The sequence below is a fragment of the Parasteatoda tepidariorum genome, chromosome 1 (assembly GCF_982258835.1).
Source record: "Parasteatoda tepidariorum strain Cologne lab strain chromosome 1, Ptep-v5.0, whole genome shotgun sequence".
In the NCBI taxonomy this organism is placed as follows: domain Eukaryota; kingdom Metazoa; phylum Arthropoda; class Arachnida; order Araneae; family Theridiidae; genus Parasteatoda; species Parasteatoda tepidariorum.
In genome coordinates, this window is record NC_141755.1 from 119,532,466 (window position 1) to 119,553,048 (window position 20,583).

The 20,583-nt window shown below is 26.2% G+C and overlaps 1 protein-coding gene across 3 annotated transcripts in view; it reads right to left on the reverse strand.

Annotated features, from left to right (window-relative positions):
* Positions 1–4,022: 4,022 nt before the first annotated feature.
* The window catches only part of Usp47 (ubiquitin specific protease 47), a 109,392-nt gene continuing 92,831 nt past the window's right edge, over positions 4,023–20,583 (reverse strand). For all 3 annotated transcript variants that reach the window (XM_043052876.3, XM_043052877.3, XM_043052878.3), the window contains exons 33-37: positions 18,037–18,084; positions 17,806–17,930; positions 15,888–15,959; positions 12,283–12,460; positions 4,023–8,803 (exon numbers count right to left, since the gene is read on the reverse strand). In XM_043052876.3, coding sequence (XP_042908810.1) covers positions 12,316–12,460; positions 15,888–15,959; positions 17,806–17,930; positions 18,037–18,084 — 390 coding nt within the window. In that variant the 3' untranslated portion in view covers positions 4,023–8,803; positions 12,283–12,315. The remainder of the gene's footprint in view (positions 8,804–12,282; positions 12,461–15,887; positions 15,960–17,805; positions 17,931–18,036; positions 18,085–20,583) is intronic.

Consider the following 20,583-nt stretch of genomic DNA (forward strand, 5'->3'; position numbering starts at 1 on the left):
AGTTTGGGCTGTCATCAGCATAAAAAAGTTTTTTTGGGTTGTCATCAGCATAAAATTAATAAGTTTGGGTTGTCATCAGCATAATATTAATAAGTCTGGGTTGTCATCAGCATAAATTTTTTTTGGGGTTGTCATCAGCATAATATTAAAAGTTTGGGTTGTCATCAGCATAATATTAATAAGTTTGGGTTGTCATTAGCATAAAATTAATAAGTTTGGGTTGTCATCAGCATAAAATTATTTTTGGGTTGTCATCAGAAATATCTAATGGAATTGTTTTTTTAAATTTTATTATGTAAAATTTAAGCAAAAAGATAAAGTAGTTATTTAAAGAGGTGTCTAATCTTAATAACTGTTTTACAATTATTATTGTGTACAATAATTATATTGTGTACTAATCTATTATTATAAAAACGATTACATTGATACTTAACATTTAGTGAAAAAAAAATTACCAATTGAAAAAATAAAGCTGGAAATTATATTTTTCCTCAGTTAAACAATAACTATAATGATAAGAGACAATTATTACTTGAAAAACTACCTGGTTTAGCAAATTAAAACTACTGAGAATATACATTAACTAGCTGCCCTTACTGTGGGAGCAACAATGGCCAATCTAATATGGTGTCCCTGAAAGAGTGGCCAACAAATCTGCCCTTCAGGTGCCTGTATGACCTATGTCATTATCCAGGTGGGCATTGGGAAAAAAAATATTTCCTTTTATTTATTGCTAAGAATGTTTTTATGCTATTTTTTACTCAATTTTCGAATAAATTTTTTTAAATTAAAAATAACGATTTTACTTTTTTTTTAAATTTAAAATATTAGCAAATTTTAATAATAATTATTTATTCTGTTTAATTTAAATACCTATGAAAGAAAAAGGATAAATTATAAAAATAGAGAAGTTAAGCTAAAGAAGTATGAAAATTGTGTTAAAACTCTCTATACTATTTGCATCAAATTTTATTTATTTTACTAGGAGGCTCCGCCCCCTGCTCGCTAACCCCCGAGAATTGCTACGCAATCCTATGTGGTTCACGCTGTGAACCATGGCTCTCTGCGCTCGCTTGCCAATGAACACAATGTTCTAGCACAAAGACATAGTATATTATCATCAAAGACATAGTATTTTATCATCAAAGACATAGTATTGTACTTATGTAGAAGAATTCTATCAATGTTCTTATTTGCTTTTAAAAAAGTATATTAGCTATTTAGATTGTACATGGTGAAAAAATCAAAACATTAGCTAAATAAGAAACATATTAGCAAAATAAATTATCTGAGATAATAACCCTCAAAAAGTCTTTCATTTTCAAGAACACAAAAATTTGCTTTATCGCCAAATGAAATATTTTTTGGTGATCAGCATTATTGAAATCAATTTCTATATTAATTAACATTTGTGATAAAGTACATAGCATTTTAGAACAAAATAAGGATGTTTTACATACAATAAATTAAAATGCATGGCTGTTAGCATCACCCGAGAAATACCACGTGGAGGTCGCCATGCTGCATTTCTAATCGGGGTGTTTTGATTTTGTCAGTTCCCCTTGCCTACTGCCAATAGAACTTTCAATAAAATTTTTTTCCAAAAAACATTTTTTTCTGCAAAGCTCTAAGAAATTAACGCTAAGCATTTAGAATTTCTTTGAAAACACAATTATAGATTTGGAATCTTGGAGCAATTACTGAAAGTCTGTCAAATGACTTAACTCTTGACAGGCCAACATAAAGTTGTCCATGACTAAAAACTTGACTACATCTTTAACAGTTATTATTGCACTTGATCTCTGCAATCTACGCCTTCCATAACATTCCTCAATACTTTCTTTCTATACAAAAATTGCTATTTTAGTTTGAAAAATTACATGACAATCAGCAACTGTTTAGATAATTGTTTCGTATTTGATAAGAATTTTGCATTTTATAGCATAAATAACAGCAATTATAAATAAAATTTTGATGATGAGTTAATTAACTCTTTTTCCCCCAAAATTTTTTTTTTAATTAAATCCCTTTTTAAGTGATTGCTTTTGTTTGCTGTATCTTTTATGTTTGTTATATTTAGTCGTTAGTCCATCTTCAAACATCTTGTGACAAATCCTTTTTTTTTCTTCTTTGCAAGCACAGAATGTAAGTTTTGAATAGTTCTCTGATGTTGTAACACTTACATATACGAATAATCGTCGAACGAATCGCTACATAGGTTTTTAAAAAGACGTAAATACGAATCACAATATCGGATTTTTAAAACTCGTAAATAAATCGCAACACGCAAATATGAAAAGATATGTTTGATATTAAAATCGTGTGAATAAGAATCGAGATATTAGCAGATTCCAGGCTTGGGACCTCTGAAAGGCTTGTCAGAAGCAGCGTCGTTTGAACTACGAAAATCGGATCCATCTGAAGGGCGGGTAAAAAATTCGGAAAATCTTATCTGCTGCGTGTAAAGGGGAGAAAATAGGTAAAATAAGTAAAAATGAGAAAGGATTGGTAGCTATGTAGTTTGAATTTTCTGTTCCTTTTTGAAAATCGGTGAATTTTCTGAAAAAGCAGAATACTAATTTAAAAAAATGAAATTTTTAGAAAATCTGAATTTTTGATAAAAAAGCTGAAATTTAAGAGATAAAATTGAAAAAAGCGGAAATCCGCTAAAAAACGGAAAAATCTCATCCCTGTATACACTATACTCTCGATATCTCAAAAACCTTATGTAAAAAAATATTTTCCCCCTTGGCATTATATATCCATCTAAGACTAATTTGACTTCCTATGTCAAAGGGTTTCTTCTCAAGGCCTTATGGAAATTGAATTTTTTTCTGAAAAATCACTAAGTAAGTTTATTGTAAACCAATTTTCTTCTATTTAAAGTATAACTACTATTGCTTTACTTTTAAATATAAAATTATCATTGTTGTATCTAGACTTAATGTCAACTATCATTACATACATATTTAATAGTAGTTATTCTTATGACTCCACTTTTTAGAGTAATATTTTAGAATACATTTTTCCACTTTTTAGAACATATTCAGTTCTGAACTTGATATCTCGAATTTTTTTAGCATCCTTTCAACTTTAAGATACTGAGAGTATACTGTACAATTAAACAGAGGAATGTGACATTCACAGTAAATTTTCTAGTACAGATTATACAGTTGAAAGCTTATTGCGTTGCTATTTTCTGCAAAACCTCTACAACAACATATACATTCTCAAAAGCACAAACTCTCTTTTAAATAAAGTCCTTTATTTTTTCTTTTAATTCGATAATTTCCACTCAACCAACTGAGTATTTGAAACAACTAAATAAGTATTTTCAACGTGTTGTTTCTGCTAAGGAGAAATTAATAAATAAAATTGTCCAAATGAAAAACAGCCAGTTCAGATAGTAGGTGGTTAGAAATAAAGTTAAACTTTTAAAGCATAAGAACCACTAGTTAGATATTTGATTTGATTATCCATGAAATAAGGATAATTTTTTTGCAATAGAAAAAGATAATTGAAAATTTAACAGATAGCTGGCATTGCACTCGTCCTAGAAAGCAAAAAAGAGAATTAAATTTTAAAAAATATAATATACATAAAATAGAATATAAAAATATTTTTAAAAAATATGCTACTTAAAATTATCGGTTTTGTTTTCAACAAATTTTACTTTTTCAATGGTTTTCAGCTAAAGGACAATTTTTCTATCAACTGTGGCATATTCTGTTCATGAGGTTGATTTGAATGAAAAGTGTCAGAATGTGTCCCAATTTTTAATTAGCAAAGCGGCATAACTATTTTTTTATTTTTCAAAACAAATTTGAATTATAAATTACGCATAATCAAATGAAATATTGGGTCAGTTTGACAATTAGCTTCTTTTTTTTGTTGTTGAAATTAAAACAATTATTATCAGACTGTATTTAATCACAAAAAAATATTGGTGATGCAGAGAGATTTATGGCAATAAGGGGGACATAACAAATTTGGAACACATTTCAAAGAAATAAAAAGAAAAATTGTATTTATAAATTATTTTTATTTCATGAAGTAAAAATTACATAAAACAAACATTTTGGGTAGTTATGATACGAGCAAGTTACAAAATAAAATACATACCGAGATTTTATTAAATTCATGCAATGTAGTACAGCATGAAGTTTGCTTTCATAACAGATCAACTGATAATACAAATTATTTTTCTGAACATTCTAATTATGCAATCACACACCATAATGTACAAAATTCAGAACACAATACTTAATTTTTCCAGAACTTATAAAAATAAATAAGATTTTTTACAGACCATATCAAAAGAAATCCTTAAAAAAAAATTAAAAAAAAAGATGTAACAGGAATATTATAAGATTATTGAAAAAATTTTCTGCAATACTAGGTCTAGAAAATGTTTTTAGGATAATTTTATTTTTTATTTCACTTGCTTAAAAAAATAAACATATAGACTGTGAATTGTTATCACTTTAATATTGAGGCACAAAGAGATAGTATTTGCCACACAAATTTTAAGTGAAAAAAAAAGTGTGTGATTGCATAATGTAAAAAAAATATGAAATTTTACTCTTATTCAATTCAAATAGAGAGTATAAGGCAACTAATACTCCTTATAAGTATAAGTGAAATATATTTTGACCAGTATCACTTACAGTTAAACTTTTTAAATAAGATAAAAACAAGAAGAAAAAAAAATCTGAATAATTTATTTTACTCCCAGAAGTGTAACATGGGGGGTTTTAATATTACAGTAAAACATGCAGTGGTATTTGGCTGACAATATTCCTGACTAAAAATAAATTAATACACAGGGAACAACTAAAGCAAAAAATAAAATGCTATAGCACATATAATAAGGAATATTTCAGTCAACAACTAATTCATCATTTTTTTTTAAAAATAATTATACAATACAAGAACTTTATTCTTATCAACTTTATACACAACTAGAAAAAATAATAAAAAAAAATACATTTTATTCATTAAAATAAATTATGCCACAGAGGGAAAAATAGTAGGTAATGATAATGTAGTTTTTGAGAAATTTAAACCTCGACAATTACAAAAAATAATTATATTTTATTACCAGTGCAATACAAAATCATTATTATTATATTTGAAGATACATTTGAATTCAAATGAATTAATCAAGAAGGGACTTTTAATCTTCAGCAATTACTTAAGTTAAAATAGAATGTTACAAATATGTTTTAACATACAATTTTAATTCAAGGGGTCTCGTTATCCAAAAATTAACTGAAGCATAGGTGCCAACATGGATAGGAAAATATCCAATAGATTTTACAAAATATAAATTTCTCGATAACTGTTGCAATATGTACAAAAAAATTTTACACAAAAGAAAGTTTAGGAAATTTTTTTGTGATCAAAATAGAAAAACTGCAATATTTTTCAGTTATGACTAACATTAAATATACTTGAAATGTTATGTATTATGTTTATTCCTAATTTTGAATAACGATATGCATTTAATTCATCAAAGATAGATAGGATTTTTTTAATTGATTTAAAAAAAGAAGTTCTGAATAAAAATAAACTGAGCATTTTAAAACAAAAAAGTTTCCTATAAGTAAGGCTTGCTTTATTATGTATTAGTAATATTTATTAAATATTCAAGCAAGTAATAATCTGAAAATATTCTAATTTAATTGAGACTTTTTTAGGAAACTTACTCTATTTTAGGGAATTTTCTATTCTACTATAAGGGATAATTCTTGTACAAAAACTAGGAGAATATTTATTTAACCAAGAGAAACAGGTAAAATCAAGTAGTTTACTAGAAAATCCAGTACAGTTGGCAGCTATGCTGAAGTATCAAAAAAAAAATTTTCTTTACATTAAAACTTGAAACAGAGGGGAAAAAAAAATCAGTTTTTTTATATGTATTATTAATAACATTAAGAATTGATTCAAGGCAGAAGAGATATTTTCCACAAAACATAACTTTAAAGGGATTTTTCGCATGGACACTTTTTTGGTGTTTTACTTGAATCCCTAAGGGGATTTTTTCCTCCTATTAAAGAGAAATCTTAGAAGTAAGCATTTTCAAAATTAAGATGATATATTTAATAAAACTGAGCATTGAACAAGCATAAGAAAATTATTAAAATTTAGACAACACACATCTGTGTGTATCATGCTTTATTTTATAAAAAATTTCTTTCATTTTCAAGTAATCCATAGAACTTGTTCCAACTTGTATATATGCAAATCACAGAAAACAATAAGTACAAGTTTTTGCAAAAATAAATTAATCTTAAATTGTTCTGATTTCAATAATATTTTGAAAAGAAAAATATGAATACAAAATTACAAGTCGAAAATATAATTCTTATGATAAAAGTATAATTTACAGATTTTACTTGAATAAATCTGTACAAAATGAATATGGAGATAATAGATATGAATGACATATAGATATAAATGACAGGACATATTTTGCACTGGCTTCAGTAAAATTTTCAAAACAATAAAAATAATTACAAAACAAAATTCTTACAAGGTTATAGAAATCAAATCAAGTTACCAATTTTAATGGCATTTATCAATATGGTACAATGGAAATTCTTTGCACTGGGTACCATTTTCATTGTAAATTAAAAACTACAAAATAAAAACAAGATTTAAAAAAAAATTTGACCTATTTACCGGTTTAAATTGCAAACGGATAAGAAAAAGAACAAATGTAATTCACTGGGTATAATATTATTCAACAAAGGAATTAAATAAGAATACAAACATGTATTGAAATTGTATCTACACGAATTGTCATATTGGATTTAAAAAACGCATGAATACGAACTGTGATGCCGTGCTGTAAAAACGAATTGTGATATTGGATTCTTAAATCGTGTGAATAAGAACGATGATGTACAATTTTTAGATCGCTTGGAAAAGCGTCGCAAAGCATAACTTTTAAACTAATTAAATATGAAAATCGACATTAAAATTCTGGGAATAAGAATTGTGATATCAGCAGTTCCAAATATTCCAAAATGGTGAAAATTCGCCAAATCAAAAGAATCACTTGATTCGCTGAAGTCTGCAAACCAATGGTTATTAAGATAAAGAAAGTTCTACGATATTCACAGAAAAACCACATACCCTGCTTTTAGTTATTAGACTTTGAAGAATGATAAGAACAAAACATGGAATTCTGTAGAATATAATTCGGAACCGTAATACAGACCTATGCTGTAGATAAATCTTTTGGAATTGTTAATTTATTTTAACCAATATCAAAATGGGATATCATAAAGATAAAAACTGGAATAGAGATTATTAATTGCCGTGGTTTTAAAGCTTTATCAGCAATTAATGCATTTTAGTTTTTCTTCACACATGAAGTAAATTACACAAAATATAATAATGGATCATACACAGGATATAGAAGGAAAAATTTTTAAAACAGCATAAGATAAAATAACACATCCCTGGATAATTCTGAGACATGAACACAACTTACTATTGTTAGTTATAAGTCTATAGAATTTTAATAAAAAACAACCAAACTACAACATTATTAAAAGATTTTTTAGCAAATAAAAAAAAATTCTGCTCAGAGAACCTCTCAGCAGAAGCAAAAACAATATGATACAACCTTAAACTTCTAATGTTCAATACATATAAAAAAGAATGAATTAATAAAATAAAAAAAAATTAATGCACTAATTTAATAACTTTTTTCACTAGTTTAAATAGCATTTCATCTTTAATTGCATTTCAAAATATGAAAAAGATTATATTGAAAATTAAAAATATACAGCAAAGCAGATTGTTGTCACATTTATAAACAAGAATAAACAAAAATTTTTAAACAGAGCAAAAATTCTTATGAATACAAAAAAATCCTGGCTTTCTGAAAGAAAAAATACTTACAATAATTTGAACCAGAAGAAAAAGTTTTTTTTTTTAAATAAAGAATGCAGTAAAATTATTTAGTAATTTTACTTAATTTTGTAATTTTAAGTAATTATTTTGCATTTATCTCCTACATTTTAGAAAAAAAATACATTCAAAACTATTTTGGAAATAAAAACAAAAAATATAAGTGGATTCAGATTTTGATTGTGAATAAGTATGATTAGCATATTAAAAAAAAAAAAAAAAAAAAAAAAAAAAAAAAAAAAAAAATTTTTTAAATATTAATTGAACATTCACTAATATCGGCTAAAATTGCATGGGATGTCAATGAAAAATAAATCACAATTTTCATAAAAAAACTCAAAAGCCAAAATGATACATTTAAACAGCAAGATAAATTAAAATATCAAAATTGCTGATATTAACCTTAAATTTGTTATGTTTAAACGTGAAAAAAAAAAATCAAAGCACATGTAGCTAAAATCACTATAAATATCACAAGATGTGGAAAGCTCTAAATTTCAGTAGGTTTAAAGTATAATACTGCAAAATAAGCCAGATCTCTATTGATTGTCTAAATCCAAAACACAAAAGCACACAAAATCTGTATTTACACAATCAGCATTTTTTCTCTCCTTTTTTTGATTTACAGAGTTTATCCAAATACCACTGCACTGTATAAAGCAAATCAGAAAAAGACTGAAATTGCAATGAATGTAGAGTATGTTCTATAGAAATATATATTACACTTCATACAAAAAACTAACTAAAAAATTTCAGTGGCACAAAAAACACATAAATAAATAATTTCATGACAGAGCATGTTTGTATTATATGAGCCTGGACATGGATTTTCTTTTATTAAAGAAATAAAAGCGATAGCACTTTTTTCTTTTCTGATCCTCTGAAAAATAAAATATATAAATGCAACAATGAACATAATTCATAAAATATTTTATTAATTATTATACCCATACAGTATATTACTACTTTACAACTCAAGTAAAAACAGATTTTTAACATGGAAAAGTTAACTATTTTCAAAGTGAGGCCTATTGATTAAAAATCCGTATCAACAGTTTAAACAAGTTTCTAGAAGGCTTAAAAATTTGGAAGGTTCATATTTCAGAAATTTCTAGATTTCAGACATTCAGAAATTTTTGAAATCCAAAATAAACCAATAGTTATGAACACATATTTAAAAAAAAAAAAAAAAAACTTTACCCAAAGTTCTACATTGTTTTCAAAATTTTGAAGCACACCACTGCATAATCTCATTTTGATATGACTGATACAATTTTAAATTCACAAAGTCTTGTCAATCATTTTCACTTTTCGGGTCTTTTTTTTTTTTTTTTTTTTAATTTCCGCAATTTTTAAAATCCTGATTTTGTTATCGAATATAATTATGACTATCCAATCACTTTATTGAGAGCTGATTCTGTACTAAATTCCAATAATCTTGTTGATCCTTTTTTTCGGCAGCAATTGTGAAAATTTTTTTAAGGGTAAAACACTATTGCATCATCATAGTTGACCAGACAGCCCAATGTGAGCTAATGCCTTCCTCTGAAGATTTCTCCATGACGATTTCCGATTTATCTTTGATCTCCAATTCTTTTCATTAATTGCGAGAAAATCAGACTCCACTGAGTCAGCCCATCTGTTCCAGTGGGTCTAAAAAGCAGTATCTCTTTTTATTGTGTTGTCATCACTCATTCGAATTACGTGGGAGATCCAATTCATTCTATTTATTTTTATGTATTTAATCATATATATTTTTATATCATATATATTTTTATATCATATATATTATATAAAAATATTTATATATATATTATATCATATATTTAATCATATATATTTTTCGTAATATTTTTATGTATTATATCAGGTTGTTTATAAATCTTGTACAGTTCAAAGTTAAATCTCCTTCTCCAGTTATTGTTTTCATTTACACCACCAAGTATACCCCGCAAAATCTTTGTCTCAAGTATTGCGATACACTTTTCCTCCAGTTTTGTCATTGTTCAAGCTTCAGAAACGTATGTTCAGACTGGCCTGACAAAAGTTTTGTAGATTAAGAACTTTGTTTTTCTAGAAAGAAACCTAGATTTAATAAATCTTCTCAGTCCAAGGACAGCCCTATTCACCAGACAGAGTCGGTTTTTTATTTTAGGAATAATTCTGTTGTCAATGGTAATAATTGATCCATACCCTCCAACTGCTACGGAATTTCCGTAGTTTCAGAAATCTTCTTTTCAGACGGTAGCAAAATTAATGTCTTAATATTTTTAAAAAATTAATTTTAGCGTAACTTGTCCACTATTACTTATAAAAGTGCAGGCCATATGGCTAGATTCTTAAGTTCTGATAAAAGTTTTATGAGAGATCCATTTGCTTTAAAAATTTCTACTTTGGTTCGCTACCACTAGAAAGAATTATTTTCAAAATCCTCATTAGTTGGAGGGTATGTTGATCCTAAGTAAGTAAAACTCCCTACTGTTTCAAATCTATAAGAATTTATTTCAAGATAGGGGTCTGGGACTCTGTTTCTTGAGAATAACATATATTTTGTTTTCTCTACATTTATGACTAAGCCCATTTGCCTTGCAGCCACCTCAAGGGCAATAAATGCCTCTTTCAGGGCAGGAAGGGAATGAGCAATTATATCAACATCATCAGCATATGCAAGTAGTTGTACTGATCTAGTAAAAATGTGACCACTGGTATTGATGTTTGAATCACGGATAACTCTTTCAAGTGCAATATTAAAAAGAAGACAGGAGAGAGAATTTCCCTGTCGAACACCGGTGAATGTGTCAAGATTTTCTGACAGAGACCCCAGAAACTTAATCTTGCACTTTGTATCTTTCAATGTAAGTCTCATCAATTTAATGAGTTTTGAAGGCATTTTAAAAGTATTCATTGTTTCAAAAAGATAATTTCTATTGATACTATCAAAAGCAGCCTTGAAATCAATAAAAAGATGATGTGTTTCAATGTTAAATTCCATTGATTTCTCTAAAATCTGACAGAGACAAACACTATTACAACTTTTATATTTAAGTGTTAACTTTTCGAAGCACTATTTTATTGTAAATCTATCAATTTTTCAGAAACTATTGCTAGGTACTTTCACATAGTTCTCAAAATCAATTTTTTTCGAAATACAAATTTCTGCATGTTACCCTCAGGTTTAAAATTGATTCAACTATTTTTTCTTAGTGAAAATAAATAAACAATATGTATTTTATAGCAGTATATATTATATTTTATGGCTGTATGCATTACATTTTATCACTTTAAATATACAAACTTATAAAATAATTGGTTTTCTCTCTACCAAAATCAATAAAATGTCTTGTTAAACACAATCTTGTAGTTTTCTTTATTTCTTAAACTAGCAAAAATGCTTGGGAGTTTTTTGAAATGTAAACTTTTTGAACTAATCATAAATTTTAACAAAACTACATTTATGGGGTTGCCAATCAAATATCTGGAAAAAAATATTCCTGTGTCTTCCTTGTACATATTATACACAATATATTAAGAAGAAACACACAACTGTATACTTGTATTGTATTGGGCTAACTATACTAGCAATCACTGAAAAAACTTAAGAGAAAAAAAGGAGAGCTAAAAATACTTAAATACTGCTATAGTAAATGAAATAGTTTAGTATAGTTGGAATATGATCATTAAATATCCCATAGATTATGCATTGAGAAGTCACAATTTTTTTAAAAGACGAAAATAAGAAACAAAATTTCCTGATTATAAAGAAAAAAAATCAAAAGTACCTGTTATTTTAGGTGATTTTTTAAATCCCCTGTATTTTCTCTATGAAGTGGCAACTCTGATTTACCTAAATTTAAACGCCTGCTCACGAGAGGAACAAACAAGTGAGTTTTATGAAATTTCAGACAGTAAAACTGAGCTGGATTTAAAAAAAAAAAAAAAAGAAAACCAAAAAACACGGGTCTCATAACAATTTTACTTTAAAACATTAAGATACACCCAGGGTAGAATTTTTTTCGAGCTATCTGCAACAAAACTCTCTAGCACTATTATCGTTTTACAAGATACTTTTAATAATAACGAACATATATGTTACTAATTTAAAAAATAAAAATTGCTGTATTTACAAAAAAAAACTTCATAATTCTTTCTTAATTGAACTTGTAAGAATTTTTTATTCTAATACTATAGGTGATATTCTTTCATTTTGTTGGGGGAGGGCAGCGGGAAAGCATAAAGTATTTCCTTTCTGCGACAATGTCGCCGTGTCGCTGCGATTCTGTCATGGGGTAAGAGACCAGATGCATCACTTGCCGAATCTCTCAATGGAAAAAGAAAAGAGGTGAGAGGGAGATTACTTACTTATTTAGTGGATGAAGAAGACACTGCATAGATTTAATCAAGATCAGGTACTACTTGATGAGCACTAAGAGACTTCTCAGAGGATTGATTCTGTGACGTAGGTGTTGTGTCCACAGTGTAGATCTTAAGTGCTCTTTCTTTACGTGGAGAATATACATTTTTAAGAACTTTATTAGATCTGAAACAGTTATTTCAATCTCAACAAGACAATCAAATAAGAATTTAGAGCAACAAAGAGAAGAAAAAAATGAAAATACCAATGCTCGAAACATTTTCAGCCTAATAAATGCTTACATTTTATTATAAATAAGTTTAATTCTCAAAAATAGTGATGTCTACAAAATACATGCCAAAGTTAAACCTTCACATTCTCTGACATCTTATAATAAACTTCATTTTATGTTACTGGAATATTTCTCTGAACTTTCCATGATGACAAAACGAAATAAAAATATGAAGTAGGTGCAATATTTCAACTTAACATTAGAAAGACTGGATTGTGAAAGAATAACTAATATGTAAAGAAATTTGTTGAAAATTAATTTTAATATTTTTTTATATTATTCAAAGTTATATAACAAGTTATTGGTAAATATTAACAATAAAAATTTATATGTTGTACAAAAAGTCACAAAATTCTAAGAAATTGTGTCATAATATTTGTAATTGTTCTTTTAATTGAAATTAAAAAGCAGTCAAAGCGACTTCCTTGGGTAATCTAGTTGTTCATATTTAGAAATTTCTCGTTTGATTTCATAAAATATTTTAAGCAGATGTTAAATTAAGAGTTATAAAAATAATGTTGCTTAAAACAATGGAAACTAAATGCTTATCATACCATTTAAATCACATAAAATATAATTGATCAACCCCTTTTGTTATTTTTTATTCAGCTCATCAGACAATTGGAAATTTTAAGGATGGGACTAACGGAGTATGCCCAATATTCGTAGGGATGAAACGAATATTCGTCTAAGTAATTTTTGGAAACTTACATTTTAACAAAGTTATTATTATTACATAGCTGCCAACATGGATAGGAAAAAATTTAGTAAATTTTACAAAATATATATTTCCCGATAACTGTTGCATAATTTACTAAACATTTTACATGAAGGGGATTTTAGGGATTTTTACTGTCATTAAAATAAAAAAATTTTAACACTATAAATGGCCTGCAATGTTTTCCATTTATGATTGACATTAAATGAATTAAATTTGAAATGTTATTTTGTTGACTCATAATTTTGAACACTAATAAACATGTAATTTATGAGTCATAGTTGAAAGTCATTGTTTTTTAAATTAATCTAAAAAGGAAGCTCTAAATAAGAATAAATTGAAAATTTTAGGAAAAAATGAATAAATACGCTTTAAACTAAATGCTATATATGAGGCTCACTTCATTGTGTATTAGTAATATTTATTTAAATATTCAAGCAAGCAGTAAATTGGGTAAAAATTTTATTTTGATAGAGATTTTTTTAAGGAAACTTACTCAGTTTTAGTGAATTTTCTACAATATTAAAAAAAAAGGAAAAAAAAAAGGAAAAAAAAGCTGAACTAGCAGAAACTGGAAAAAAAAACTAGTAGTCGACTGGCGAATCCACTAGAGTTAGCAGCTATGTTGTTATTATTGGCATTATATATATATATTTTTTTTTTGTAGTTTAAAAGAATTTGAGGAATTGATACTAGATTCCATTACAACAAACCAAAGTTCAGTACTGCTGATTTTTTAAATTATATTCAGGCAAGTAAATTTGTTGTTTATTCAACACTTCTTGTTTTGAAAACTTTTTATTTGTTTTCGCTGTTTTTCTTCTCAATTATAGCACAGCATTTTAACAGAGCATTTCTGATAGACTTTAGTCTTTTGCTGTCACTTTCCAGTGCTAAAGTTATGTTTAAAGAATTAAGAATTATTTTTTTTTTTCCTCTTCTTTTTTTTTTCAGTAACCTTTCTTTATATCAGTATTTTCCTAATGGCATACCATTTTTTAAAATTATTTTTTCTAACTAACTATTAAACTTTATCACCCCCTTTTTTTTCTCTAAAAATACAGAAATGCAATGAAAAAGTTAAATAGGGATTTGTATTGTTACATTTTTTTTTAAATTAAAAATTTTTGTTTTAGTTTCTAAAAAAAAAAGCTTTTGTTTTTTTTGACAATCTTATTATGACACAGCAATTAAGAGGGTTTCTATTATACTTTATTCTTTTTTCTGAAAATAACTGTAACTGGAAAACTGAGATGTTCAGATATAAAATTCTCTTTCGAGAATTAAGATAGATTTTTATTTTATTTGTTTTGCTCTTGTACGTAATCTTTTGTTTTTAAGTTGAGCATTTTTAAAAGTGTTTCTGATAGATTATATTTTTTAATGCTTTATCCACATTTCTTTTTTTTTTTTTTTTTTTTTTAGAGAAATTGTTATTTTTTTTTTAAAAATTAAAAGGATTTTTTTTCTATATCTCTTTAATAACTTGAAGACTTTTTTCTTCTTTCTTTTTTATAGCTGTTAGTCAGAGTTTTATTTATTTTAAATATTTCTTATGAATAACTATTATAGTTTTTTCCTTTTACCCTATACCACTAAATTAAGTTTTGATCAATTTTTTAATGATGATTAAACTCATTTATATATAAATGATTAAACTCATTTACATAAAAAATAATTATTAATGATTTTTTTAAAATCACTATTCCATTGCCGGATATTTAGTATTCAGCTGCCAAATATTCATTATTCATCCCTAGCGCTTAATTGGTGTTATACAGCAGTGATTAAATATTTACATGCCAAGTGGGGATATGAAGGTAAAAAAATGTGTGACTCAGTCATATTGGATAATATTACTTTGGAGCCAGATACATATTGAACATTCATAAATATTAACCTTGCATAAGTTAATGGTTAATATTAAAATTTTAAATACAAATTGAAAGAAAATTTATATTGACACAGTTGCGCACTAATGAATATGAATACAAATTTAAAACATATCAACGTTTTCTCAACAAGAAATACAATTTTAAATATGATGCTCACTAAATTTTAGGCATTTGCAAAGATCAGATAAAAGTAAACATAGCTACTTCGTTATAAACAGAAGAATTTTATATTAGTGAACTATTGTTGAGTTTCACTAACAAAGTTTCTACAATATTCTTTGTCACATACAACACATGAATTTTTTTTAAAAATACAAATGGAGAAAAAAGACAGTAATACAAACATAAATAGATTGCAAGTATTTGGAATAATTAGATTAAATTCTACTTTAACTATAAAGAAAAAAAAGTCTACTCATCTTTTCCAAATATTTTAATTATAAAAACAAATGTAAAGAATATATAACATACAACCCCATGGCAGAATTTTTTAGAACGTTCTGCCCCCCCCCTCCCCAATATACTAGAAAGGCTTCTTTTAAAAATTACTCTGTAGAATAAAACAGGTTTCCAAAAGTTCTGCAGAAAAAAAAAAACCCAAATATTTTTGCTTCCGCTTTAAAAAATTCTTTCTGCAAGAAATCGAATGTTCAGTGACAAAGTGTTTCTGCCACAGGGTGCACAACATATGCTTCAATACAAACTTACTTTGCATTTTCTTTATTTGTTATTTCTCGTTTTTCTTCCTCAGTAAGTTTCCTTAATTCTTCCCTTTTATCTCTGTGGAAAATCATTTCATGCATCAAGAATATGTGGAAAATTTATACAGAAACATATTTATTAAAACAAAATCAACCATGAAAAGTGAAGAGTGTACATACATAAATAATTTATAATATGCATAAATCATGATGCAAAACAGTTGAAATTTTTAAATAAACTGAAAAGAAATCATGAAATAAATGCAACATCTGAAATTCAAATTAACGAAAACATGATTTTTTTTTTGTTATTTTAATTTAAATTAAAAAAAAAGAGTACTAATCCGTTCTCTATTGTACACCTTACAAAAATTTAAGGTACGTTCTAATTAAGGTACACCTTACAAAATTTTTTAAATTAATTTACAAAAATTTAAGGTGTTTTGGAGGTTGTTTTGAGGTGTTAAGATTGGTTTGAAGTAGGTAACAAAAACATCCTTCAGAAATCTACCTCATAAGGTGCATGAAGTTGTTTTCTTTACACTTAAGGTTGTTTTGAATCTTCTATCAACTTCGTAGCAACATGCTACAACTCAAGTTGTTTTGAGGATGATTTAAATCTATGTATCAACCTGTTGAGGGAGGTTGTTTTGAAGGTGTGCAGGTTACTTTTTTTACACTCCAATTTGAATTGAGGTTAATTTAAACACACTTCATACCAACTTGCTAAGGAAGGCTATTTTGAAGTTGTACAGGTTACATAGGGGAAGGGGTTGGACAAAATAATGGAAACACTTCAATACTAACACTTTTTTTTATTTCTCAAAAAATACTGAGCAAACCAATTCATCAATTTTGAAGTGATCTCATACATAAAGTTTAAAGCTTTCAAGGTTTGAGAGACCAACAATAAATTAAAAACATATGCCAAAAAATGCAGCAAGAAATTAGATACATAATACTATTATATGGGTTACTATATGCAATAATTACACAAAATTTTATAAATCTAGTTCAAAAATATTTATGAAGATACAGAAATTTTTATAAAAAACGAATATTTTTGATCTACATTATTTTATTATATATTTAAAAATATTCAATAAAATTAAACAAAACTTAAACAATTTAAAATTGATTACAAAATTACTGCTTTAAATTTGAGTCAAATTCGCTGATAGCAACAAATAAGATATGTTTATACTGCTCATGCTTGAAAATAATTTTAAAAAACGTTTTATGGTAATAAATAATTTTGATGGTATTAAGAAATAAAACATGCAACAGAAAAGATACTTTTATGGAGGATGATTCCCAACTGTCATTTTTGTATTATTTAACAAAATTTATTAACAAATGACAATATTTCTGTAATGATGGTTCCAAGAACAAAGTTTGATGGCAGTAAGAAATAAAACATGCAAAAGTAGATACTTTTATGGGGGATAAATCCAACTGTCATTTTTGTATTATTTAACAAGATTTATAAACAAATGATAATATTCCTATAATGATGGTTCCAAAAACAAAGTTTGTCGGTATTAAGAAATAAAACATGCAAAAGAAAAGATACTTTTATGGTGGATGATCCCTAACTGTCATTTTTGTACTATTTGACAGGAGTTATTAACATTTATTAACATATTAAATTTATTAACAGATAATTTTTGTCTTTACGGCTACTGATGTTCAACTCCGAATTAGTTCAATTTATAACTTTGAACCCAATCAAGAAGATAATGAAACTTCTGGATAAAGTATAGGGAGAAATTCGCTTTGTGGAGGACTTTCTTATGGAACTAACCCGCATTCGAGTTACATGGAGAGGAAAACCTCCCAGGGTCAACCGGACGGCAAGGGGACTCTTAACCCGTGATCTATCTACCGCTGAGGATCACGTCAGCACTGTGGTCTGTTTAAATTACCTGTAATAAATCACTTGTCCATCATCCCCGTTAAAGAAACGCCAAGGATTATCAGAAGCAGTTAACCACTCTAATTCATCATGAATAGATAATAGTGAGTTTTCACAAGGAAAGGTACCTTGACCCTATAATAGAAATTATAAGAAAATATAAATATTTATTTTTTTTTGAATAAAAAAAAACTATATTAAATGTAACAAACTATAAAATAATTTGAAATCTCTTTCATACCTTAGCAAATTCTATTGAGTCTTCTGGAATTTCACTAATTTCAGAAAGCTGAAAAAAACAAAAATTCCTGAATGATGGGAGCAAAATAAGAACATATTGATATTCATATTTTTACAGCTGGAAAAGCATTAAACTTTAAACATATTGAAAGTTTCTTCTGGTAATCTACTACAGGGCGTGTAGCCAGATTTTTCAACAAAAATAAGCACTTTTTAAGCTCTCAAAGAATTTTAATCACTTCCAAAAAAGAAAAAAATAATAATGATTAAGATGTGTGCAATAATACTAATAATTATTTACTTCTATTATTTAATGTTCTTAATTTATAAACATAAACTTAATAAAATTCAAAAAAACTTACATAATCATGACAAAATAACTAGTTTCTGACAAATATTGCAGAGAAAATTGTGAAAATCATGCTTTTTTTGTAATTTAGAACGCCCAATTGATAAAGCAAAGAAAGAAATATATTTTTAAAAGATAGAAAATTAAGCACTTTTCAAAAACTCCGAACAAAAAAAAAGGTTTAAGGGCTTCTAAAAAAATGCAAATCAAAATCAAGCACTTTTTAAAAATGCTACGCACCCTGTACACCAAAACATTCCTTTCTCATAGAATCACCTTTCATATAACCCTGATTTATATCAGATGATGCATTGATAAATACACTGATTGAAATCAAATTTCTTTACTTTCAAAAACATAGATTAGAGTGTTCATAAAACATTTCACAATGAGATTGTTTAATTTTTGTTAAAAATTTATTGTAAATATATCAATATTATTAATAAATTTCAATTGGTCAAATTACGTATGAACTTGAAATGCAATAAACCCAAGTACTTTTAAAAATTTTAAAATGCATTTGGATCTTTCACAATGCAAATTAAGAACAATGAAATTTTTTTGTTTTTATATGGGTCATTCTCACAAAAACAGTCATTTTCATGTCCCCAGTATATTTTATGTTTGTTTTACAGCTTACGAAGAAAAAAAATTCAGGGAAAGTGTCCTTCAGAATGCAAGCTAACAAAAGAATAAAAATAAAATTATCAATTTTTATTTTTTATTTATTTTAGCTAATTAAGATATACCAATATGTCATTCCCTCACTTGTCCTCACTGCTGATTTAAAAAAAGAAAAAAATTGTTTCTGAAATAAATTTTTTTTTTTTTTTACAAATTCGTGTTTTTTTATTTCAGAATACTGAAATATAGAATTCAGGAAATCAATTTTAAATTCAATTTCTGATAAAAATATTAACACAGCACTATTTTAAACTTTGTCCCCAGTGTTTCCCGTCATTCCCTCACAACAATGTTCTTATCACCTGCAATCTTCTTAGAATAAAAATATTTTAATAAAAACTTCAGAAGTTAACAACTGGCATCATAGAACAAAATTGTAGTATGTTTCCATCTTCAACTTAAAGAAGCTTTGCGGAATAAATTTGAATGAATCAAACCAGGTAAAATTTTTTACATTCGTCATTCCCTCATGTCATTTTTTAGAGTAAAATAAAATACAACTTTGAGAAAGTGGATAATTATATGTTGCTTTCTTGTATGAATATAATTGTATGTGATTGACTTCAGAAATTAATTAAGCCTAACTGTTATTTTTAAATTTTATTGAATTCGTCATTCCCTTACTAGTGTATAAAGTGAGGGAATGACGCTGAAGTGAGGGAATGATTCAAGATGAGTATATTATAAAAATTTTTTTTGTTCAATCGTGCCAGCCAATTTTATTTCCCAAACCTGTAAAAACTATTAAATATATAAGACTAAATTATAATAAATATTAGATATACTTAGTATGTTATAATTTTCAAACTTTAGGTAGATGTAACTTAGATAAAAACATGTATTAAAATAAAATATCATTCCCTCACTTTTTAAATAGTGAAAATAATTAATTTACTCATTAATTAATTTGAAAAATAAATTAAAAAATTAATAAATTAATTTATTAAATTAATTTTATTTATTTATTAAATTAATTAATTTATTTAATTAATTTATTTGTTAAATTAATTAATTTATTTAATTAATTAATTTATTAAATTAATTAATTATTATAAATTAATTAATTATTATAAATTAATTAATTATAAATTAATTAATTATAAATTAATTAATTATAAATTAATTATTTAAAAAATTACTTAATTAAAATATTAAGTATAATTTATAGGATATATACTTTCTTTATAATGCCATTACATATTTCTATTAATATAAAAAGTTTCAGAGCTTTTTATTCACTTTACTTCTTTGGGATTTTATGAACTGAAAAATGACAGTTTTTGTGAGAATGACCCATATGCAGATAGTTATAATAAATTGTTATTGACTATGATATTATCTACATAAAAAAAGCGACAGTAATGAAAATAGCACTAATTTATATTTTTAAAACATAATTTTCAAAACATGCTATTTTAATATGGCAATAATAAGTAATTAATTCTGAATCTTATAAAGGAAATTGTTATAATATGGCACAATTCAGATTGCCATTTCATTTAATGCATTTTATTT